This window comes from Equus asinus, chromosome 23 (genome assembly GCF_041296235.1).
Source record: "Equus asinus isolate D_3611 breed Donkey chromosome 23, EquAss-T2T_v2, whole genome shotgun sequence".
Lineage (NCBI taxonomy): Eukaryota > Metazoa > Chordata > Mammalia > Perissodactyla > Equidae > Equus > Equus asinus.
The window spans coordinates 45,708,352-45,735,002 of NC_091812.1; the positions used below are offsets into that span (position 1 = coordinate 45,708,352).

The 26,651-nt window shown below is 38.5% G+C and overlaps 1 protein-coding gene across 1 annotated transcript in view; it reads left to right on the top strand.

The window, feature by feature from the left end:
- Positions 1-259: 259 nt before the first annotated feature.
- Positions 260-26,651, top strand: part of LURAP1L (leucine rich adaptor protein 1 like) — a 48,534-nt gene continuing 22,142 nt past the window's right edge. Inside the window, exon 1 of the mRNA XM_014843528.3 lies at positions 260-1,344. Within this exon, the coding sequence (XP_014699014.1) occupies positions 1,039-1,344 (306 nt within the window). The 5' untranslated portion in view covers positions 260-1,038. The remainder of the gene's footprint in view (positions 1,345-26,651) is intronic.

The following is a 26,651-nucleotide window of genomic DNA, read 5'->3' on the forward strand; positions in this document are numbered from 1 at the left end:
TCATTTTATTAGTATAAAATTATCAGGAAAGGCTTCTAAAGCTAGATTTCTGCAGACTAGGAAAATGCAGGGATGGGAAATGACACTGCATTTAAAGTCATTCTTCTGCCTCTAATTTTTGTTAAGTGTTGTACAGGTTGTAGCTACCAAGCAATTTCGCCGGGAAACCTGAAAATCTAATACCCTGTATTAGGTACTCCCCACTAAAGCAGGACGCTGAACCTGCTACTAGCAGCGGGGTTGGGAAAATTTCTGCTGCTCTTCTTGCCTGTGATATACGGTACAAGGGTTGGCCCTGATTTGGTCCACCTGCCAGCGGAGTTTAAAGTTTCCGAGGCTCGGAAGAACACAATGACTTGGATCAAACAGTCTAAATGGGAAGAAGGGTATTTCTGCTGCATCAAGGAAGCCGTTAAACTGCTGCTAAGCTAACTGTCTCTTTTTTATGCGTCCATGCACACGACTGACCTCTATCACTGACCAGAGATTATTTCTGACAATCCAGGATATTCCGAAAGCTTGGAGACGTATGGCTGGAAAATGAAACGACCCTGGAGTGTGGCCACATCATTATTTTGTGTCGCGCGGTACCAGATGGGCAGCCAGTGAACGGTGCAGGGATGTGAATGGACAGTTTTGTAATGTGAATTTTTCCCCCGTAAGACTAAAACAGACTTGATTTCCCCCTCTTTTCTTTTGGTCTGTAGTACTTGCATTTTCCCCCTCTCTGCAATATCAGTTAACTCAACTTTGCGGTGGGGTGGCTAAAAATGAAGAGGATGAAGCCATCTCTATAATCTTAGGAAGTGTCGGAGGAGCCGCAGCGCCCGGGAAACTGCGGCTGCGACCCGCCGCGTCCTGCGCGGATTTCAGGGTTGATACAACGCAGACGGTTATGGAGCGGACGGTGCGCTGGGTCCGCCGTGGATAGAGACCCGGGCGCCGGGAGGAGTCCGCTCATCTCGCGGCAGCCTTGGAGGCCGCTGCTGCCTCTCATCCTCTGCCTTTTATTAACATTGTCCTCTTTCTTCAAAAGTCATGGAAGACGGCCCGCTGCCAGACCTCAGAGACATCGAGCTGAAGCTGGGGCGCAAAGTACCCGAGAGCCTAGTGCGCTCGCTCCGTGGGGAGGAGCCGGTTCCCCTGGAAAGGGACAGGGACCCCTGCGGGGGGAGCGGCGGCGGCGGTGGCGGCGGCTGCAGTAGCAGCAGCAGCAGCTGCAGCTTCCCTCCCTCCTTGTCGTCCTCCTCTTCGTCCTCCCCAACCTCTGGCTCCCCGCGACGTAGCCACTCCAGCGCCCTGGAGAGGCTGGAAACCAAGCTTCACCTCCTCAGGCAAGAGATGGTGAGTGTGGTGCGCCAGTTGTGGGAGAAGGGGTCCGGGTCGAAAGAGGGGGCGGTGGGAAGTTGGGACTGGGGAAAGAGGGCGGCCGGGGCTGCAGAGCTGAGGGCTGGGCGCGTGGGAAATGCGGGGTGGAGGAGCGCGCAGCGGGCGCGCGTCTGGAGGCAGCCGCGGCGAGGCTTGTTTACCCCGGACTTTGCTCGTCCCGGGTCTGCTGACAGCAGAGCCTGCTCAGCTCTGTGTACTTTCTGATAGCACCCACTGGGTGCTTCGGCCTCCGACCATTTAGCTGCCAGTCCGCAGCCTCCCGGGCACTAGCCTGCGGAGGGTTTGCAGTTCCTGCTCCCATCTGGGGCCTGCTGTGCGCCGTTCACACTTTCGGTTCAAGGGTGGCTCCGTCCGTTGCTCTTACTGCAAAAATACTTCCTGGTTTGCCGAGAGGTGGCGCGGCGGGGTCCCTGCAGCGCTCCTTCCTCAGGAGCCCCCTCCTCTTCCACCACTGCCGCCCCCGCCCCTTGGTGCAGCAGCTGGTCCAAGGCCACCGTTGAGCTGGTTTTCCACAGCTGGTTCAGAAAACAATGGCCCACTCGTCCTTGATGGCCTTTTGAATAGCTTGTTTCACTGTTTTGATCCGAGAGAGCAGGTGATCCCCAGGCCCAGGGATTTGCTAATGACCACTTCCTACCCTTCCCCCTCAGTCCTTAATCTGCAATTGTTTTCGGTGCTGTTTGTAAACGTTAGCCTAAGAATAGGACAATGGGGCTAGTACCAGGTATGAGAATACTTGCTATTCCGGATGTACTCAGACGGAGACACATTTACCTACCATGAGCTCTTGGCAAGTCACTTCGCCTCTGTGGACCTCAGTTTATTTGTACAATGAACTGGTTGGAGGAAATGATTCCTTCCTAAATCCTTTGAAGAAAATGACCACAAAACAACAACATTTTCTACCAGTCTGGAGAGGAGCAAAGTTGCACCAGAGGGTCTCAGTCACCCAGAGGATGGTGAGAAGAATTTTCTGTGTAAACAACCCTGTCTACTGGGGCTTTGCATTAAAAAGAAGTAACCAGAGGTGTTGCCCTAGGTTCTCTCTTTCTGCAGTTGGAACACTCCCGGGGGGAATAAATTCCACAGCAGAAAGTAATCTTGGCAAATATATTTGTGCAAAAAGCCAGTCTCCAGAGATCATGGCCTATGTTTAGGATTTTCACCACACTGTCTACACAAAGGCTGTAGGATTTCTCTCTGAAAACCTCTCTCAAGATCTTTAAAGCTGCTCCACCTAAGGACTTTAGGTTTTATGTCTCAAGTATCCATTTTCTTCCCTCTTGGAATGTTCCAGATGTTGAAAGCGAATATATATATACAGGCACCTATATATGTATAGGTGTTTTTGTGTGCATATATATTCATATACAACATATAATGCAAATGATTTTATTATGATATTCATATTTCACTGTCTAAATACACACAGGTTATGCATCCTAGTTATTGGACAAGTATTTATTAAGCATTTACTATACCTGGTAATTAACTGGATGCTGGGAATACAAAATAAAAGTCAAGGAGCCTAGTCGGGGCTATCAGATCTCTTGCACTCATTTGCCACTTATTATTTGTAGGATATCAAGCCAAGTGTGTTGATGAACTCTGTAGCATAAAAATAATCTGGTTATTTTCAACTAAAGACAAGTTCTAGACTTGCCTATTTTTCTTAATGAAAATGTCATAGAGTTAATAAAAATCTGTTTCCCCAAACCAGATTTTGCTATGTATAGTAGTTATGGTATATTAATAAATACATTTTTTAAAAGCAAACAGAAAGAGCAACAACAGCAGCGGCGACTGCTAAGTTGATCATTCCTTGTATTTTCACTGTGAAGCGTCAGCATCTGTGGACCTAGGAGAACTTATGCCAGAACAGGTATTTTGGGTTCAACTTTGTAGTCAACGAAAGGTCTCCACTGAGCAAATGATGACATTGGCTCTGGGAGTTTGGAGGGGAGGGACTGAAAACAGGTATATTCCCTTGCCAGTGAGACAGTTTTCCCCCATTTTACATAAGTCTTGTGGGTGCTAAAAAGCCCAGCTTCAGCATAATTGCAAAGCAACAGATTTGTTTTTATGTAGACTTGGCAGTTTTGTTATAAACACCAAACAGATGCAGTTCTGCAGTTCTTCCTGTCTCCTCCTCGCATCCCCATACAGAGAAGTTGGGCTATGATGTCTTAGTGGTGATTTTTATGTTCTTTTCCATCCTCTATTAGGAGCAGAGTTAACCTCCTTGCTATTATTCATGATCCCCACATGTCATGCTTATTATTTTGAGTTATTCACACATTTTTCTTCTGGATGGTCTGGAATTATCAGGCTTGGGTCCTGCCTTCAGAATTCCCTCCTAAGAAACACCTTAGCCATGCACAAGCCTTTCTAGAGACTTCCAGGAATTGAGCCTCCCTTCTTTTCCTATTAGAATGGATGTGTGTATACATTGACACAATACAGCACAGCCTTGCAGGGAAGTAATCATCTCAATGCTTAAAGTTCTTTACACATATGAGATGTTATCATTGTCTCTCTCATCTCCTTTTATGCTTTTATGAATAATTTCCTTAACTCTTATCTGTAAATGTTACAACCTATGCTCTTAGAGGTCTGAGATGCAGTTGTAAAGGAAGCAAGTTAAAAGAGGTTGAAGAGGGGGGAGAAAGTGTTTCTGTGACCAAACTTCTTAATGTTGAAACCCTTATTGACATAAATAGCATCATACATATAATAACGGGTGTTGGAAGGAAAATATTGGAAAAGAAAATCCGCAGGCATATATTTGGTACAATAGGTCAATTCAAGGTAACCATCAGGATGTTTTGGGGGGAGGGAGCAAATTTTCCCAATGTGTATTTTTATTTTGAATTTAGAGATGAGGAAATTTGACAATACAATAAGCAAATGCAGAGATATGCATAGGAAATTCATAATGCAATTGGAAAAAGAGGCCAGACCTCTTGGATGAAGTTTGCCCAATACCACTTGCTCACTACTTTTCAGTTCACAGTGTTTTAATATCTGTCACATCGTTTGAGCCTAAGGGCATGCTGGGAAAGAGGAAGTCATCCACATTTTACCAATAAGATCATTATGGTTTAGAGGTGGTTGAGAAAGCACGCCAAGGTCACACAGCTAATTCATGAACAGAATCACAACTTGACCTCATATCATCCGACTCCATGTACTGTGCTTTCCCCCTCATTCCGGTCTGCATCCCAATAATTTCTCTTCAAAATACAGTATAGTTTTTATAAATCTGTGATATTTCGGCACTCCCTAGGGTACTAAGGGACCAACAAAAAGAAGCCCTCAGGATGCACATCAGGGGTTCATTCAGATATGGGTTCATTTAATAATCAGCAAATATTTATTGAGTGCCTACTGTGTACCAGGGCTGCCTTGACAGCTTGGGAACGTAGAACAAAATGCCTACTTTAAAAAGTCAGTCTTCAGCGGTCCTGCCCTATGTTTGAGGTTTTCATCCTACTGTCTATGCAAAGACTCCTTCTGCAGAATTTTCTTAAGAATGGGACTTTAAGCATTACTTATCAAATATTATTCAGAGTTTTACTTAATCTCTGTCAATACCTGTGTTCTACCACTTATCGCACTTTTCTTTTACAAGATGTTCAAAGGGTTTTAGTGCTTTCTCAATACGTCCATATCATACCTCTAGTTTGCGAGTGAAACTTATTTTCATCAGTTTACTCTGTAAGAAATTTGAAATGCATAAGATTATAAGGGCAATGACTAAAGAATCGAAACCTGGAATTAGAAGGAGTCTAAAGCACTGCTCCCCCCCCCCCCCCCCCCCCCACCCAGGTTTACCTTCCTAGATAATCCCTGTTCAGAAAATCAAAGTATAGTTTGGAATGAAGCTTATACTACCTGTCCATGCCACATTCTGGATTTTAGTCAATTCTGTATTAAGTTGGGATGGTTAATTCAGTGCCATTATGAGAACTAGTTTGAAAATATTGTGACCTGATTTCCATATTTTTGGAAATTATTTGCATAGCAGCTGTGTAATAGTAAGGTATAAACAATCTTGTTACTTATCTTTTCTTACCATTACAGTATTCAAATAACCCACCCAGTTCCTTAACTCTTGCTTTAATAATGTTGTCTAGGCAATACCCAGGACTAGACGCACACACACAGACTTACAGACACATCCGTGATGCTAGAAGAACAGAAATCAAAATGTCAAAATTTCTGAGAATGGTAGATTTATACTTGGTTTTTACTAATCCTTAGTCTTAGTGATCTTTTTCCTTGTTTTTCTCCCTATGTTAAATGGCTTGCTAATTTTGTAATAAAAAGAAAAATTATCTTATATTCCTTCAAAAAGATAATTTCATTAAATTAACTTCACCATTGCTTGGAACATGCTATAAAGCAGGCTAGGAGATTTCTATCATTTCTCCTATCATTTAGTTATTCTTAACAAAATAGTTTCAATAGTATTTTTACTATTTTACCATTTAGTTATTTTTGAAGTTGGACCAAAATTTAAGGAAAACCCTTAGGTATATAATTGAGAAGCTATAAAGTAGAAGGCACGTTCTTTGATGAGTTCACAAGGTAGCTGAAAAGATAAAATGGGGATATAATTTGGCCAGAGGAAGATTACAAACCAACACGTCAGCAAGGCGCATGATGCCACAGCAGAGCTCAGACATGAGTGCTGAGACCAACAGATAAGGCTGAGGAGATTTCTCCCAGCAAATGTGCCTCGTACCAGGAATTAAAAGTGCTGATAGCTATGCTAATTAAGGACTTAATATTAGGGATAAAGACATCAAGGAGATGAGAAAATCTGATTCCTAACAGTGGCTTCTTCTGTCATTTTGCACATGGAATGTTATTATACTTATTTAATCTAATAAATGAATCTTGTCGAAACTTGTTTCCTGACACAGTGGCTCAAAATTGACAACAGTGCAGACAAAGGTAGTAATGTTAACTTTGCTAGAAATACATAGAATTTAGAGGATTTATACATAACTTGAAAACAGTGACATTTCTAAAAACTGATGAGCCCCGCCCTGTCCCTAGGAATGTATGTTGAATGATTGGTGCACACATGAGGAATATAATCTGACAAAAAAGAATTATCTTCCATTCCATTCAAGTTTCACAACCATACTGCCGTGATCTTGAGGGACCAGAAATTTTATGAAAATTTTTGAACTGATTATGTTCACTTCTGTGACAGCATAAAAACATATATTTACTTTCCATTTTATAGTGATGAGTCACAATTAAAAGACTTTTTCGCACATTAAAACTTCAGTTTTTTAAGATACTACTTCTGAAACTGGAATTCATAGCTGGAGTCTCTAGGGTCGCTGAGAATTTGTTCCTTTTTTTGGTTTTTCTTTGAAGGGCGTTCCTTGTTGGTTTTCTTTAAAGCTTGTCCATTCACTGCCCAAGGGGTAGACCTCTGGTTTGGTGGGCCCTTCGTGGGTTTGGAATCAGATAAGCTGGGATTCCAGTCAAATCTAAAGCAAGTCAGTGCACAAACCAACAGGCCTCACAGGCTGCCAATGCCCTACACCCTAATCCTGCAGGGACTTTCAGCTCATCGTCCCTCCAGGGAGGGCCTGTTTAGCTCTCAGTGGCCCTCATTCTAGTCTTGGCTCTTGCACTCACTGGCATGTGGCATTGAGCAAGTCATATAACCACTCTAGGACTCAGCTTTCTTGTTAACAAAGGGATAAATCATCTCTATTAAGACATTGTAAGAATTCAGTGAAATAATATAAGAAAATCAATGATTACATAGACATTCAAAAACAGTAAGGATGATGACAGTAATAGTTATTATGTCAATTACATGCCTGTTCTGTCAATGTTACACAAGTAGCCTTGGGTGGGCAGTGTGGCTTTGGGACTGATGAAAGTATAAGCGCCTCCTCCACAAGACTATCATAGCACCTCCCATGTCATCAGCTCTTCCATAGAGACCATGCTTCTACACAAAAGCAAAAAAGAAATATGCATAGTCTTTCCCCAGCTTCAGTGCGAGCAGAGTACAGTAGCATAGATTAAGGAATTGTACATGGGGCCGGTCTGGTGGCGCAGTGGTTAAGTGTGCACGTCCGCTTCAGCGGCCTGGGCTTCGCCAGTTCGGATCCCGGGTGCAGACATGGCACCACTTGGCATGCCATGCTGTGGTAGGCGTCCCGCATATAAAGTAGAGGAAGATGGGCATGGATGTTAGCTCAGGGCCAGTCTTGCTCAGTAAAACGAGGAGGATTGGCAGCAGTTAGTTCAGGGCTAATCTTCCTCAAAAAAAAGAGAAAAAAGAATTGTACAACCTAAAATCTGGTAGCCTAGGAAGTCTAAGAAACAGAGACTGGTATATATTTACTTATAGTGAGAGCTTTCTATGTGCAAGGCACTGTATTAAACATTTTATATGTATTATCCCACTGAAACCTTACAATAATCTTAACTAAACATAATTTTCACAACTCTCTTATAGATAAAGCATTGAGGTTTATTGTTAATGCTCAAGACTACTGAGATAGTAAGGGGATGAGCTAGGCTGAGGTCACAATCTGAACTTTAAACCATGACTGTGCTATTACATGTCATGTTTTAGAGTACCTCAATGCTCATGTTGACACCCAGGATTAAATGGATATATCTGCTCTTCTTCCAAATTTCAAAACATTAAACATCTTAAACCGTATGCTTATTTACCATAAGCCCTCCTAGGAGGAACAAGAATTAAAGACAGTCTCTGTCTTAGGAAGACTCAAGATTTGGATGAACATATTCAAAAATCGCCTGGTGTCCAGCAATTATACCCTTTCTTTTTTTTCCACTGTCACCAAGATCTTCACAAATACTTCTTCCTGCGCCACAAAAGCTGCTAGTGAAGAATTCCCTGCCCTGACCGGTTCCAGGCTCAGAGCTCAGTGGTGGAGCTCAATTATGTTCACGACTTAGAGTTTTAGTAGCTTACCCTTGGTAGCATTTTAGTTCCCTGAGAGATTCTGTTCAGGATAAAGCTTGGACCTTAGATAACTCACTAGAAGGAACTAGAAACTGAGAATCCTGACACCTCCCATGACTTCTTAAATGTATGTTTGCAACACATTGATCCAAACTGTGCTCTATGTAAACTATATTTATAGAATTCACAAGGAAAAAAGAAGGTTATGTTTTCAAACATACATTTCAAAAGTCTCAGTCTTAGACTTCAAAATGAAACCTAAGTAACTCATCTATTTAAAAAGGGGCTACATATTATACTGGGTCTTTATATATGGCTATTATTATGTTCATTTTACAGATAAGGCAACTATGGCTTACAAGGGTTAAGGAATTTGACTAAGTCACTGTCAGTGGTTTCCCAGCCATTCATTCAAACAAGAACCACTGTGAGCTGGCTATGTGCTGGATCCAAATCACTCCCCAACCATGCTTTTTCTAAGACCATGAAGTGTGCCCATTTGTTATTAATGAACATTTTTATAGTAATATCATCACACATCTACCGATGGCTCTTTTGGTATTCCTTTAAAAATATTGTTCCATTTTAAAAATTAAATGTATGCTTTCTCATCATAAAATTTCCAGAAATACAGACATATTGCAAACAGAAAAACAAAAGTTCCCCCATCACCCACCCCTGATACTACACCTCCCCCATATTACTCTAGACCCCAAAGGAAACCGCTGCTGACAGTTTGGTGTGAATCCCCTCAGGTCTTTTTCTGTGTCTTTGCCTGCATATATATGCACATATATCCTACATAATTTTGGTGTGTTTGGATTTCATTTTCCTTATTTTATGTAACAATATTTTACCGTGTTACCTGAGATTTACTGGATGATGACAACAAGCCAGTTAGTCCTGCAAACCATTCCCATGGATTATGTCATTTCATTCTCATGCTTCACCCACTTATGAGGTAGGCACTATGGGGTGTTAGGTACTGTAGACAGATTCCTGATAGAGCTCTAGAAATGTTTATCTAGTCCATTTTATCTTATTCTGTCACTTCTCTTACATGAAACTCAACTAGTCACTAATTAAAAAGCAGAGGTAATTACTTTGCTTTTTTGATGTGATTATCCAAATATTTAATAGTTCTTTTTTTTCCTGCTGTTTCTCCCCAAATCCTCCAAGTACACAATTGTATATCTTAGTTATGGGTCCTTCCAGCTGTGGCATGTGGGACTCCGCCTCAGCATGGCCTGATGAGCAGTGCCATGTCCTCGCCTAGGATCCGAACAAGCGAAGCCCTGGGCTGCCAAAGCAGAGCGTGTGAACTTAACCACTTGGCTACAGGGCTGGCCCCTAATAGTTCTTTTAGAAAGTAAATTCCATCCATAGAAATATGAACTAATCAGAACACCTCATTCTTCAATTGAAGAAATAACTAAGTCTTCAAATTGGAATGTAATTCTCAATGACTGACCATTTTAACCTAACCTTCTTGTTGAGTTTTCTTCTGGTAATAATAATATTAATAAAACCTCTCAAACTTGGACCAAAAGGCTAACACGACACAAGGTGATCCATGCCACATGGAGAAGGCAGAATGGCCACCCAAGACTTGTGCGCCTTCAGTCCTCATGGCGCAAAAACATCTTAGGTTTGTTCAGACTTTGGAACACTTATGATGACAAAACAGATTCTGTTACTAGAGATCATACATAATCAGAACATTTGACTCTTCAATTGCAGAAATAATTAGTATCCTTCAAATTGGGTCTTACAAGAAAGGGATGTGTAAAACTAGAACTATAATATATTACTGAGGGATAAGCACTGTCTCTGAAGGTGCACGTCATGTTGAGAGCTGGAAAACTGGTGAAGCAAGGGATTAGGGTGAGAGCGAGGCAGGAATTTGATGGCGTCCTGGCACTGTTGGACCCAGGGCTTCATTTGGCCGCTTCACGGCAGCCATTTCCCTTAACTGTCTTGGTTGGGTCAGCCAGCCTCCACTGCAGTTCAGCCTATATTCTGACACATTTTATTCTTGACAATGTTAATCCCAGAAATCAGAAGTTGGTCATATTGAATGATCTCTGATGTCTTATAATTGATTTCAGACTTCTAGAGGCTAACCATTTCCCTGATTTCTAAGTTCTAGGGGTACATCACATTCACCTGCATGCCCCCCTCTACTATCAGCATCACGTTGCTTTTGTAGAATAATTTTTAAAAAACATTTGCTGGATAATCTGTCTTATTTTTATGTAAACCAGAAATGATCAGGATTATCTATTTGTAATTAAAATTGTGAAATGTTCTTTTTCTCTCTGTATTTTAAATTAGGATATCTGAAGTGAGCCAGATTTAAATCTTTAACTTTTCATATATTTATTGAGCAGAATAAAATTGGTGCTATATTAATAGCCACCTCAGTGAACTCATAAAAAAGGTTTTAACACCACCGTCCAAAACAGTGAGATAGGTCTGTTATAACTCAGTGATTGCCAGCCCAGGCTATTATCTAACAGTTTCCCTAATTTTTTTTTTTTTTAATTTTTCAAAAGACGTTTAACTAAACTTGTCTACACTGATATGTTGTTTTAGTGCCAACCAAAGGTTGAGACCAAAATTGAGATGGAAAGCCCCTCCTCATGGCCATAAGTCCAACTTTCAAAGCTACTCAATTCACAGGACTGCTTGTAGTTCCTTTACTGAGAATTTAAACATACATAGTTACTGTTGGCTTTTTATTAGTGTGAAGCGTACTTTGTTTCCAAGTTTTCTCTTAATTTCATAACATTTTACAAGCATTATTATTAAAATGATACATGCTGTTACTAAAACATGCAAACAGTATAAAAGGATCTAAAGTGGAAAATGAAAGTTCCCCGCTTCCCTTTTCCCAATTTCCACTCCCTAGAGATAACTGCTATGAATATTTTATGTATCCTCCTAGAAATTTTCTGAATATTTGCAAGCACACCTTTAGTTTCTTATATAATTTTAGCTATAATTATAGACATGTATTTGTGAAAGTATTTGTGGATGTATATAGGTGTGTATAATTTTAAAGTTGAAACTCTTAGGAACTCATGTTGCAGCTATTTTTCTAGCTTCAGCAAATTATATATTGCTTTCAAAGCACAACTTACAGTGCTGCCACTTTGGATGGATTATTGGCAAAGGACAGCGGTCAGAGAGAGCCCTTCTATTTGTATAAAAAATATTGCAGGGGCTGGCCCGGTGGCCGAATGGTTAAGTTCGCGCACTCTGCTACAGGCGGCCCAGTGTTTCCTTGGTTCGAGTCCTGGGTGCGGACATGGCACTGCTCATCAAACCACACTGAGGCAGCATCCCACATACCACAACTAGAAGGACCCACAACGAAGAATATACAACTATGTCCCTGGGGGGCTTTGGGGAGAAAAAGGAAAAAAAAATCTTAAAAAAAAAATACATTGCAGTTGATGAGGCAAAAACAGACTCAATAATCTCTAGAAGTGGAAAAGAGAACCAGAGAACCCTAGGGTGGGGAGAAACTTCAGAGGTCATCTAGACCAATTTCCCACTGGCATCCTCATCAATTGGCCAGCCATCTTTTGCTTGAACTTCTTGAGTGATGGGGACTTCACTGGCTCCCAAGCCAGACCTTTCCTTTTCAGACACTTCTATTCATAATATTGGTTAACTGGCAATTCCAGTGGTTCATCAAAAGACAAACTATAATCATTCACCCTGGGGGAAAGAAAATGCTCCAGCATGTGTGCCTACAAGCTATGGATTTATAACTGAAGATGGAAGTTATATCAGGTATAAAATACAATGAAAGCTCAATGAGTTTCTCCTAGTTTATATGTATATGACTAAAATAAAAGACTTTCTTGCTTTTTGTGCAAAATGGGAAAAGCATGGCAATGCCGTGTATTGGCAAGGATGGAGAGAAGTGGGCCCTTTCCTGTACTGTTGCTCGAAGTGCATGTTCAAGGCATCTTCAGAGGTAAACTTGACACTGTATTAAAAAAGATACTCCTTGATATAGCAATTCTGGTGCCAGTAATACTTAGGATAAACATAGAAATTTATCCTAAGGAAATAATAATGAATTTGTACAAAAATATAGTTTAAGTGTGTACCTTTGGTATTATATATGATTGCAAAAAATTAGAATAATCTCAATGACTAATAATGTAGGTTATGTGCATATGATAGAAATTTGTGCAGCTATTAAAATTATGCTGTAAAATTACTTATGGAAGAGAGAACATGGTGATGGATATTTACATGCTTAGAACAAAAGGCTGGAATAAAATACTATATAATGTTAACAGTGGTATCATTGGATGGTGGGGTTATGGGTGACTCTTTTTGTTTTTCTGTTGAGCTCTTTTGTTTTATCCAGTTTCTCTGCACTGAGTACATATTGTATTTTGATAAGAAAAAAATACATAGATATTTAAAAAAATAAAAGTAAAAGAATATGGGCTGTAGAATAAGGTAGAGCTGAATTCAAGGAATCATGGTCCTGCCTTTTACCAGCTGTATGTCTGTAAGCACATAATAGTTTAATATGTGTAAAGTAGCTGGGATTCTGCCTGTTAAATAATAAGCACTCATTAAGCATCTTTTTATTTTTTTGTCCTTCCCATTTGATGAATGGCCTAACTCTTTCATCCTTATAGGAAAAGATGAGACTGGATTTTTTTCCTCCTGTTTATCTTTCTCGTTCTTTCTTCTATTCTATTTCGGAGTTGCTAAATTTGGCATTGCGCATCCCTGCACAGAAGCAACTCCTGGCATGATTAGTGCCCAAGTAAGAACTGGCCACTTCAACTCTGGAATGTCCTCTCTGTAGAAAAAGGTGAATTAAAGGCCAACTGGCCCCTCAGGATTTTAGTCGTAGTGGCTGATGCTAATTATGAACAAGTTCACCACAAAAAGGGAATGGAGCTGACAGCTCCTCTCAGAAATATTTACGAAGCATTCCACAGTCTCCTTACATGAGCCTTATGCTTCTTGACAGAAACTGAGTGAGTAGAAAATATTAGGATTCGGATAGATGTTCATATAGGTTTTTAGAGAGAAAGTCACTGCTCAGAATGCAGAAAAGGATAAAAAATAACTGACTCAGACAAAGCCCTTTTTAGGATTTCATGGGCAAGGATCTGAAACCATCCTCTAGTCTTCTACCATTTTAAAAGGTGATGATAAAATTGTATTGCAAAGAAATAATACGCAAGGAGCCACCAAGTATAACTTCATTTAAACACTTAGATCAGTGATTTTAGTTACACTATAACTTAACAATTTAATGGTGGATTAAATATTATTCATTGATAAAAATCTTTCTGCAATCGAAGCACATTATTATTTAAAATATATATATATATATATTTTTTTTTTTTTGGAGGAAGACTAGCCCTGAGCTAACATCTGCCAATCTTCCTCTTTTTGCTGAGGAAGGCTGGCCCTGAGCTAACATCCGTGCCCATCTTCCTCCACTTTATATGTGGGATGCCTGCCACAGCATGGCTTGCCAAGCGGTGCCATGTCCGCACCTGGGATCCAAACTGGCGAACCCCAGGCCGCTGAAGCGGAACGTGCAAACTTAACCGCTGGGCCACCAGGCCGACCCCTATATTTAAAATACACTTATAAGTCTCTGAGGCTAATGATTTCCACAGGGTGAAAGTCTGAGAAAATTCTATGTACATAACTTTATTTGTCACTTTCCTATTGTGCCAAATTTTAGGCTATTTCAACGCAGTTAATAATGTTGCTCACTGTTGTTTTCTCCCTCAAAGTAAACACCTTGAGGATAGGGGCTAGCACTAAGTAATGCTTGTATTCCCCTAATGCCCCACCAGTTATTTAGGGACTCAGCCACTGTTTACTGTGTAAATTAACGTACATCTTAGTTCTGCTTCTAACTTTTATGTTTGGAGTATGTTAGCAACATTCTCTTTTTGGACTGGAATATAGAGCCCCAGTCCCCCCTTTGCCTCCCACAAGCCGATCACCTGGAATTCAGGTTCTTAGTTAAAGAAAGAGTAGAACACCTTTGTAGTATCTGTTACTGTGACACTTGACTTAAAAAAAAAAAAAGAAAGAAAGAAAAAAAGGAACTTTTCTGCCTGCTTTGAAGTCATAAAGCAGGATTTCTTCTTGGTGGCAGGACCCACTCTATCCTCAGATATTGTCAGCCTTGGGAACCACTGTTCTCAGGGGTACTGGCAGAACATAGAAACGAAAGAGTTGCTTTTCTTCTCTGATAGTGTACAAAGAAAATGCACATTTTAGTTTTTGCCATCCCTTTTTCTACTCTGGAATGAGGTTTTGAAATTTTAGAGTGAAAAGAAAGAATTTAGAAGGAAAAACGAGACATTTTTTATAGAGGTTTTTTTTTTTTTTTGAGGAAGATTAGCCCTGAGCTAACATCTGCCGTCAATCCTCCTCTTTTTGCTGAGGAAAATTGGCCATGAGCTAACATTGTGCCCATCTTCCTCTACTTTATATGTGGGACACCTGCCACAGCATGGCTTGACAAGTGGGGTGTAGGTCCACGCCCAGGATCCAAACTGGTGGACCCCGGGCAGCCGAAGCAGAATGTGAGAATGTAACTGCTGTGCCACTGGGACAGCCCCTATTTATAGTATTTTTATAGCATACATATGATAAATCGTCCAGTGAATGTGGTTTTGGTTGAAAATAAATAATCATTTCTTTTGGCAGCCTAATTTAGTACTTAGGTAGTGTTAATGGTAGGGCATTAATTCTCTGACTATCCTTGGCACGGCCCCTAGTATAGACTTGGGGACTTATGAGTACAATGTGACTTGGGCACAAGCCCAGATGAGTAAGTTGGATGGACAGAATGAGAAAAGCTAGATTTCTTGAGTATTCATTATAAGATATTAGAATTGGAAGGAGTTTCAAGGAATCAACCCATTTTTCTGTTTTTAATTTGGAACTAGATTCAAAAGATGAAAAATGCTACCAAATATTCTACTATTGCTACTAAACAAGCAACTGCACGTGTTTCCTTCTGGATTTTTTTGTCCCTACATGAACTTTTAAAAATACTTTCCTGGACTGGCCCAGTGGTGTAATGGTTAAGTTCGCATGCTCTGCTTCGGCGGCCTGGGGTTCACAGGTTTGGATCTTGGGCGTGGATCTACACACTGCTTGTCAAGCCATGCTGTGGTGGCATCCCACATACAAAATGGAGGAGGACTGGCACAAATGTTAGCTCAGGAAAATCTTCCTCAAGCAAAAACAGGAAGATTGGCAATGGCTATTAGCTCAGGGCCAATCTTCCTCATCAAAAACAAACAAACAATAAAACCCCTTTCCCAAAGGTGTTAGTTTTACCACCTTCCAAGAAGCTACACTACATGGGCTTTTGCTGTTTTTAATCTCCATCTTTATTTGTATCATCCATAAGGGGAGTTCCACATATGTTGCAAAATTTTAAAAAACCTTTATTTTGGGGGCCAGCCCAGTGGCGTGATGCTTGGGTTCGCACACTGCACTTTGGCAGCCTGGGGTTTGCAAGTTTGGATCCCAGGCATGGACCTGCACACTGCTCATCAAGCCATGCAGTGGTGGCATCCCACATACAAAATGAACGCAGATTGGCACAGATGTTAGGTCAGGGACAATCTCCCTCAGGCAAAAAGAGGGAGATTGGCAACAGATGTTAGCTCAGGTCCAATCCTCCTCACACACACCAAAAAATGAAACAAAAAACCCTTCATTTTAAAATAATTTTAGACTTTACATAAAACTACAAAAATAGTACGAAAAATCACTATATATCTCTCATCCAGGTTCTCCTACACGGTAACATTTTACATTTACCTTCTCATTCTCTCTGCCTCCCCCACCCCTCTTTTGCTCTGTCTCTCTTTCTCTGCACACACACATTTACTTATCCTTAAAACTTCTTCAAGTTAAAAGTTGCAGACATGGTATTACTTTATCTCTAAATACTTTAATGAGCATTTCTCAAAATCAAGAACAGTTATTGGGCATAAATGTTGTCCTTCCTTCCTCCCATCTACACTGCAGTCATAATTAATGACTTACATCACTTTTTCCTGCCGAGTTCAGACCTGCCCTACGAATATCTTTCAACAGAGCACTACAAGTGGCCACCTTACCTCCATCAGAAACCTACCCGAGGCCGGCATTCCCACAGATAATACCAGTGGGTCCATGTGAAGCAGAGTAAAGGCAATAAGAACACGCCCTCAATTTCTCCCCTTCTGTGGACTTAGTGCCAGAAATTCTATACTCCCCAAATCATCTTTTCAGCCAGAGCTTGTGATCCGTATATGAAATAGTAACTGGAAGATTTTGGACCATAGGTAGTATTCAGTAAAGATATTTTGAATGTTGGATACACTAACGACACCATCGCCTTCTACTATTTAAACTGTATGGGAGCAAGGATTCTGAGAGCCAGTTTTGTTGAGTGAGGAAAAAGAGAGAAAGGACACAGGAAAAGGAAAGAATCTTTTAGAATCTTTGTCTAAGAAAAGATTTCTCCTGTAAGTCCTTATTTCACACTGTATAACATAGTTTACAAAGCATTTGCACATATGCTGTTTTCTTTCCTCAGTCCTGGGGTTATGAGGTTACGATGATTAGACAATGAATATAACATTTGCAGCATATGTTTCAATACACTGCAGCATGCACTTTCTAGAATATAGTATTTGTTTAATAAAGGTGACGATTAATACTAGCCTTCTGCCTGATATTATACTTGCTTGGCCAAGGAAGTAACAAATCAAGCTATACCATGACTATCACCATGTGCGATATTAAATTTAGTTTTTGGGGTTTATATTATTTAAAGTAATTAAATAATTGAAGTTCACTCTTGAAAAATAGCCACTTGTCTTTCTTCTAATCTGGCTATGTTCAGTTTGCCAGGAACTATGGCTCTGACAACCCTGATGAAATGAAATAGGATTTTAACTTTTATAATCTGCTTAACTTTGACTTTATTTCTTTATTTTTAAAGTTTGTTTTGTGATGAATACTTATTCCAACTATTCCTTATTTGGAAGTTTTTAAAAATTAGTTTGGAAATGCCAGAATAAATACATGAAAAGAAAATCAGGATAATGAAGAGATTTATGGTCTCCATATGTGTGTTTTTGTCAGTGGGGAAAATGAACTAGAATATGACAAGGATTATTTTCATAGACATTGGACTCTGAGGGTGAACCCAGATTACATGTTTTTTTAATAGGGACCAAACTTATTTAAGGACTTAGAAATGGATCTTGAAATGTTCCCCACTCTGTCCACCACTCTGTCTCTCCCTCTGACCACCATCCTTAGTAGCCTGGAAAACTATCAAAATACCACCGTGTCTGCCAACATTTGTGCTGCCTCAAGGTAATCTGGTACCATAGGGAAATGAAATCTAGGTTCTCCACACCAGTATGCTTAATGTAAAATGGAACTGTTTCTTAGGTAACCATATTGGTATGATTTCTATGGGTTACCATTTAATCAAGTTGATTTTTATCAACAAAGATATTTGTTGTCCATGACCTTGATCTGTACTGGAGTAGAGTTAGACTGATGAGCATTCTGTATGTCCTGCTAAACATTATTTGGACTTGCTTGGTTACTCAATGGCAGTAATTTTTAATTGCCCACCTTTCCAACCACATTACAATTTGCATTTATAAGTGGGATTAAGAGACTGATTTCATAGAAGATGGGAAACTTATTCAGCGAAGCAATTGACTACCTCCATTCTGTTGAAGTTGAAATCTTAAATGGATTCATATATGACAAGATCAGAAATTTTGAGATCTTAATGGTTGTCATGTATTATGCTGATGTATACTATCTCTTTAAGGTTAAAAAGACACAGTGAAAAAGCTTCTTCAAACAATATTCCTTCCAGTCATGATACAAAGAATCTTTTTAGTGAACCATAACTTTACTTAGCAACAGACATGGAAAATCAACATGCTGTGAAGAACAGTGCCGGCACAAATGGAACTGCCCATTTTGATTTAATTAATAAACGAAATGAGTTCAGAATATGGCCATTAGCAGTCGATGAATAAATAAGGCTGAACTCTCAACTGGATGCTTTGTGTTTTGGATACTTTTAAATAATCATAGCACAACCATCTTGCCCTGTCGGCATTAACAAGCAAGTGGGTTGAAATGATTATTGTTAGAGCCTGTAATACTGTCAAAGCCACTAATCATTCATTAAGTATCCTAGGAGCACTATCAAATGCTCACATTGCTGAGCTGGAAATGGAGATGTGGAGACTGAGTGATTTACAGTAGATTAAGACAAGGCCAGACTTCCCACTTTCCAAACTGGTTGTTCAAAGTGCCATGGAGCGGCCAATATAAACAGAGGAAATGCGTTTCCATTTACACTTTAATTCCAAAAGTCCAGACATCATTACTGGGAATGCTCAGTAATTTCAAAACGTTAGCTGTTGTTTTATTTTTGTTTGCTTTCAGTCTTAAGATAAATTGATTCTCTTTGGATTTCACTCAAAATTCTTTAAAAAGAAATGCACTTTTACTTTTTTATTTTTTCACATTGAGTTGATTTCGTGTCAATAGGATCAGATAACTTGAGGAAACTTATCCTCTACATGAAAATAGCCCAGTGCCCTTTGTAAGCAGAATTTCGTGCTCCTCAAGTGCCCTAACTCCTCTGAGAACAAATAAATTAAGTACATACTAAGAACTTCAGGTTGATTCACACACTTAGAAATGAGTCTAACAAGAATCTATTTGCCATCTCTTAATCTTACACATGAAATCAATTTTGCCCCAGCCACAAATTTTGGTTGTTCCAGTTAAACACTGATGATGCATATCTGTAGTAAGTATACATATTTCCAATTCCTTACTATTTCTTAGGCCTTAGAGACAGATGGAAACTCTCAGTGGCACACTATTTAACTACGAAAATATTCACCCTGGACATTGTTCCCCATCTCTGTTTCTAAAAATGTTTCCATAATAGGAATCAAGTAAATACAACACATATTTTTAAGCATGTACTATATCGCACTCCTGTATAAGTCCCAGAAGAAATACAAATGAAGTTGAAGACCTGGATTTCATGTCACTTGCAAATCAATCAAATAGGTGAGGCATGTGGCAACTACTAAAACAATGGTAATATTTAATCTCCACGGTATTGAAAATTCCAGTCTAATCCCAAAGGTCCATGATCTGTAATAAAATGTAATTGTTTTTCAATCTCTTGTGTTGTTGTCTTTGCTGAGGAAGATTCACCCTGAGCTAACATCTGTGCCAATCTTTCTCTGTTTTGTGTGTGGGTCCCCAGCACAGCATGGCTGCTGCTGAGTGGTGTAGGTCCACTCTGGGAACTGAACCTGGGCCACCAAAGCTGCCCCCAAAAATGTAATTTTTATAAGAAACAAATTATATCATAGCCATTTAATACTTTGCCTAGGAACTGATCATTTACATCTTAATGTACAACTCCAGCCCTACCTCCTTTCCTCAGATATGCTGTCTGTACTCTTGTCTCTTGACATTTGTACATGCTGTTCTTTTTGCCTGGATCTTTCTTCCTCTCACCCTAATTCCTCACACCTCATCCAGTTAATTCTGGCTTCTTATGCTTCAAGTCTTACCACTGATAACATTGCATTTTGCTTTTATTTTCTGTTTTTTACTTGTTTATGTCCCTCATTAGACTGTAAGTTCTCTCACTGCTAGAACCATAACCAATTATTTCATCTCTACAACTTAAGCAGAGAGTAAGAGCTCAGTATTGGAGGAATAAATTAATAAAGCTATCTATAGAGGGACCTTGAAAGAGAGGAGGGTAACGTAGGTAGAGGTAATAATTGAGCAAATTTGGGGGAAGTGTAAGCAGTGATTGCCTAGGAAATTATAATGAGAATGATTGAGATAGATGGGAAGGTTATGTTGAAATTAGTGAAAATAAGATTGAAAAGGTAAAATAATCCCAATTGATGACAATACTAAGCTAAGAAGTTTCAATATGATTTGATAGGCAGTAAGGACCAATTGTAGTTATTTTAGAGACGTTACATAATGAAACCTGTGTTATATATATATCTTTTTTTTCCTGCTTTATCTCCCCAAGTCCCCTTGGCACATAGTTGGATATCTTAGTTGTGGGTCCTTCTAGTTGTGGCATGTGGGATGCCTCCTCAACATGGCCTGACGAGGGGTGCCGTGTCCGCACCCAGGATCCAAACCCATGAAACCCTGGGCTGCTGCAGCAGAGCGCATGAATTTAACCACTCAGCCACAGGGCCGGCCCCTGTGTTATATTTTTTAATACTTTATTTTTTTCTTACAATTCTCTTCTTGAGGACTAAACATGTGTTTTATATTATGGGATCCTTAAAGTATGTTGTACTTTTGAAACACTCATAAACAAGAAACTACACTGTTGATTACTGAGGAATGAAAGTATGCAATAAAATAAAAACTGACAACAATATTTTTGGAACAAGGAAAGAGACGATTATACTTGTACAAGATATAAATATTTCAAAAATGTTTGTTTTCTTCCTATCAGATAAAATTCCATAATTACAAATTTTATGACTACACAATATGCCCTCAATAAATTTCACTTGCCTTTGTTAGTATGTTAACGTTTTCTAAACAAAAAAGTTAAGTATGTTTTGATCATCCAAATGACATTTATCCATGAATAGCTATTTATATAATTCTCTGTATTTATGATTGTTTGATTTATTTTGTAATTAATTTTTCTGATTAAAATGTAATATGCATTCCTGATACATAATTTTTAAAGTACATAAAATATTAGGAAGGGAGAGAGGGCCCAAAAAACCATGATTACATTACTCTGAGTCTGTTATAACATTTTTGTCTTATTTTATTCAAATATTTTTCTTCTGTAATTTTCCCTTTGCATTGTTGAAGTTATACCTTATATCTTCTTGTAGAGCTTATTTTTTTGCTTGACCTTGAACTGTAAACCTTTTCCTCTATAATTTTCCTAAATCTAATTTGTATTGCCTGAAAAATATTCCACTGGATGTGCATTTCCCTAATATTGGATAGTTAACTTGTTTCTTATTTTTGTTATGATGATGTCACATTTCAGGTTATTTCCTGAATAGTTCCTGGGCAGGGAGAATAAATGTCCTTTTTTTTGCAACATGCTTTTCCAACTCTTGATTTCTTTTTCTTTTGTCAGACTAAATATCAAGCAGTTTGTTTTTGTAAAGGGGTGCATAAATGCTGTGTTTTCTGAGCTCTTGCATAGGGCAAAGGAAGCAGGTCAGCACATGGGCTTCAGAGCCAGATAGATCTAGGTCTGAATGCTGGCTCCATCACTTTCTAGTTGTGTGATATTGGCAAGTTACAGATCCTCTCTGAGTTGTAATTTGAAGATAATAATAATTCCTACCAGTTAGAGATTTTATGAAGACTAGGCAAAATATATATATAATACTTAGCATAGCGCCTGGAACTAGTAGCTAGACTATTAAAGTCTAGCTATTATTGTTTATGCTGTTATTATTGTTGTTGAAATTCTTCTCTGTCACTATGGAAGTTAACTTGGGTTAGTTAAAAATTTCTGTGTGAGATTACAAAAACAGTAAGAAAAGAATCATAACAGCAAATACATTATCAAGAACGAAAACTTCCACTCCCTTTAAAAAGGATTGCTTTAGGACGCCTCCTATTTCTGCCGTCAACCATCAGAGGGCTTTACTTATGGGAACTATGCTTATTTCCCAGAATTCAGTACACCACCTCCAGTTGCTCCTTCCCCTACTTCTGAGCAGTGAATTCTGATCCTTGCAAAACCAGCCTAGAAAGATGCTATTGCTGTTACTGAAAGTCGTGATGGGAATCAACCTTTGATTAACTGATAAAAGCAAAAAATACAGAGTTTTAGGAGGGACCAATGCTGAGTTTTTATTGATTGCATGAATTACATCTCTGAATAGGAGATAGATAGTGGGGAAGAAAAATAGGCTTTATTTTTAGAGAAGCCTAGGTACAACACAGATTATATTTTTTAAGCTGCATCCCGCAGGATTTTAATCAGTAGAAAAGAATCTCAAATTCTACTGATAATTTAATTGAAAGTGCAAGCTTTTATTGTGGTAACTTTGTCTTTTTTCTGTATTATAATTTAGGATAAGCTTTTAAGTTTTGTTTTAACTTCAGAAAATTCTTTAAGGATTTTGAGTAGGAATTATATTTTCTTTAATAGAGAGATATCAAATCAACCCAAATAGAGCCTTTATTTGGAAAATTCACACACAAAGGAAAACATTTGATTTTGCATCATCTTTGCTAATTATATGGCAAAATCTTATCTAAAATCCAGCTATTATTTAGTATCACATGTGTGAATATAAACACTTTGGTTTCTTTTTTATCATCTGAGTTTATGAATTGTATTTATGGAACCAACTCCAAATGGATAATGGAATATTCCTTAAAAATGAACAGTAAATTCAGGTGCCAGTTCATTGGGCAAGCATCCCATGTTAGGGTATCTCTGTAGTGTTTTATGGGTATTGAGTCAAAGTTTTATCATAAGCATCATTCTTGTCTCTAATTTATTTTCAAAAAGCATGTGTAATTATAATATAAGATGGTAAATGCTTCATAGATGAAATTTTCAGTGTAATGTTAGGATAAGGCATCATCTGAGCAAAAATAATAAAACTTGGTATTATGATGAAGCTGGGTGTCTGGACATGTCCTGATGAATTCATCATGTGCCATCTGCTCCAAGAATTCTTGCCACCAGCAACCATGCTTTGCCAGTGGGCGTTGTAGGTTCCTACCTATATTTGCTTGACTCTATTATGGATTTTTCTACATGGTTATGGACAGAACCATGACACGAAACATACTAGCAAACTACAAGTCCTATATTTTAATAGGACACTTAAAAACTATCAAAAAACTAGGACCCAATCAAGTCTGCATTGTCTTGATTGTTTCCTTTTCCATGCTTTTCACCTTATGTGAGAAGAATTGAGAAAAGTGAGCCATCCTATTCCCAGTAGCTCTTTTTAAATGTGGTGACCCATCTGTTGCCATATGCCAGGCATCTGCTTTTATCACCCTCATTTGTGGTCCTTCAAAGCTAGAATTGATGAATTAACATTGAATTTATGCTAATTTTCACTGCAAGAGAACAGCTATTTGCAAACCATTTAATCTGCCAGCAGGGATTTTCAGATGTAAGGCTATACAAGAGGATAAGAATAGAAATCAGCAATGTATTTTTATTCCCAGCTACCCTTTCTGAAGAGATGAATAACTTTTAGGTAACTGTAATACCTCTGTGGTTCCATTTCTTTAACAGCATAACGTGAAGAGTGATTCTTGGTTATAAAATATTTACTGAATTTATATCAAAGTAAATATGACATCAAACATTATAGGGTAGAATTGCTCATAAATGCTCATGCAGGTCAGCACCTCTTTAATCCAAGTTGTGGAAATGTTTCTTTCTTTAAAACAGATGATTCATTTTTATCCAATCCTAAACTGTCATCAGAAAGTGTTAATGGAATAGTAAAGGCTAATACCACACCGATCAGACCATAATATAATAATTCTCAATTCTTTAGTATTGTGGATACATCAGTGAGTTTGCATGAGAAGATCACAATGTCAGTCCTGTTTCTACCACAAAGTGTTGATACAATTTTGGGAAGGCATCTGTCTCTTGAGTCTGCATATGTCTTATAAAATGAGGAAGCCTGACTCGATTATTAACTATGGTTTCTATGAGCACCAGCAATATGAGGTGCTTAGGCATGTCTTTAGGGTATATTTTTTGTTGTTGTATGGAATTAATCACACATGCATTCATCAATCTAGTTTCTCAACGAATGCATGTAATTCTGAAGTGCAATAGATACGATATCAATATTAGATATTTAGATTGAAATAGCATTGTCTTTAAAACTGAAAATAAAAGTGACTTACCTAATGTGTATTGTGCAGATTTTCTATGCTGAAGCCAACATATAAATAATCTTTTTGACCAAGGGAACAACCAGATTTTTATTGGAAATAAATTCAGTCTGTTTCATTGATCTGCTTAATTACACTGAATTTCAGTATCCTCAAATTAGAAGGCATTCTTGGTTTAATTTAGGTCATTTTAAAAGTAAAACAGATAACTAATTTTTTTTATTCTGTATGGTAAAAAAACATAGGATTTACCATCTTAATCATTTTTAAGTGTAAAGCACAGTGTTGGTAACTATATGTACCTTGTTGTGCTCTAGAACTTTTTCATCTTGCAAAACTGAAACTCTATACTCATTGAACAACTCCCCTTTTCCCCCCTCCCCTCAGCCCCTGGCAACCACCATTCTACTTTCTGCTTCTAAGAGTTTGACTACTTTAAGTACCCCATGTAAGTGGAATTATGCAGTATTTGTATTTTTGTGCCTTGTGTGTTTTACTTAGCATAACGTCCTCAAGATTTATCCATGTTGTAGCAAATGACAGAATTTCCTTCTTTTTTTAAGGCTAAATAATATTCCATTGTATGTATATACCACATTCTTTATCCATTCATCCCTTGATGGATGTGTAGGTTGCTTCCACCTCTTGGCTATTGTGAATAATGGTGCAATGAACATGATTTTTCTTCGAGATTCTGTTTTCAATTCTTATGGGTATATACCCAGAAGTGGCATTGCTGGGTCATATGGTAACTCTATTTTTAATTTTTTAAGGAACCTCCATACTGTTTTCCATAGTGGCTGCACCATTTTACATTCCTACTAATAGCACACAAGGGTTACAGTTTCTCCACATCCTCATCAACAGTTGCTATTTTGTGCTTCTTTCAAATAGTGGCCATCCTAACAAGTGTGAGGTGATATTTCATGGTGGTTTTGATTAACATTTCCCTGAGGATTAATGACGTTGGGCATCTTTTCCTATGCTTGTTTGCCATTTGTATATTTTCTTTGGAAAAACGTCTGTTCAAATCCTTTATCCATTTTAAATCCGATTATTTGCTTTTTTGTTGTTAAGTTGGAGGAGTTCTTTATGGATATTACCCATTTTCAGATATCTAGTTTGCAAATATTTACTCCCACCCCATAGGTTTCCTTTTCATTCTGTTGATTGTTTCCTTTGCTGTGCGGAAGTTTCAAAGTTTGATGTGGCCCCATTTGTCTATTTTCTGCTTTTGTTGCCTGAGCTTTTGGTGTCATATCCCAAAATACACTGCCAAATCCAAAGCCATGAAGCTTTTCCCCTAGGTTTTCTTCTAGGAGTTTTATACTTTCAGGTCTTACATTTAAGTCTTTAATCTGTTTTGAGTTAATTTTTGTGTATAGTATAAGGTAAGAGTCCAGCTTCATTATTTTCATGCACATATCCTGTTTTACCAACAGCTTTTGTTGAAGAGTTTATCCTTCCTGCAATGTGTAGCCTTGGTACCCTTGTCAAAGATAATTTGACCTATATGTAAGGGTTTATTTCTGGGCTCTCTATTCAATTCTGTTTGACTATATACCTGTCTTTATGCCAGTACCATACTATTTTGACTAGTGTAGCTTTGTAATATGTTTTGAAATCAGGAAAAGTGAGGACTTCAGCTTTGTTTTCCTTCCCAAGGTTGTTTTGGCTCTTGGGGCCCTTTGAGATTCCCTAGGAATTTAAACATTTTTTTTCTATTTTTGCAAAAAATGCCATTAAAATTTTGATAGGGATTACATTGGATCTGTAGATTGCTTCGGGTCTGTATGGACATTTTAACCTTAGTAAGTCTTTCAATCCATAAACACAGAATGCCTTTCCATTTATGTTTCCTCTTTCATTTCTTTTAGCAACACTTTTTAGTTTTCAGTGTACAAGTCTTTCACCTCCTTGGTTAAGTTTATTCCTAAGTATTTTATTCTTTTTGATGCTATTATTAATGGAGTTGTTTTCTTAATTTCCTTTTCAGATTGTTCATTGTTATTGTATAGAAATGAAACATTTTTGCATGTTTATTTTATATATTGTAACTTTGCTGAATTTTCTTATTAGTTCTAACAGGGCTTTTTTTGTGGAATATTTAGAGCTTTCTTCATGTGTGTTATCTGTGATCAGACATAGTTCTTCATTTACAGTTTAGATGCCTTTTCTTTCTTTTTCTTATCTAATTGCTCTGGCCAGTACTTCCTGTACTGTGTTGAATAGAAGTGGCGAGACAAGGCATCCTTGCCTTCTTGATCTTAAAGACAAAGTTTTCAGATTTTCACCACTAAGTATGATG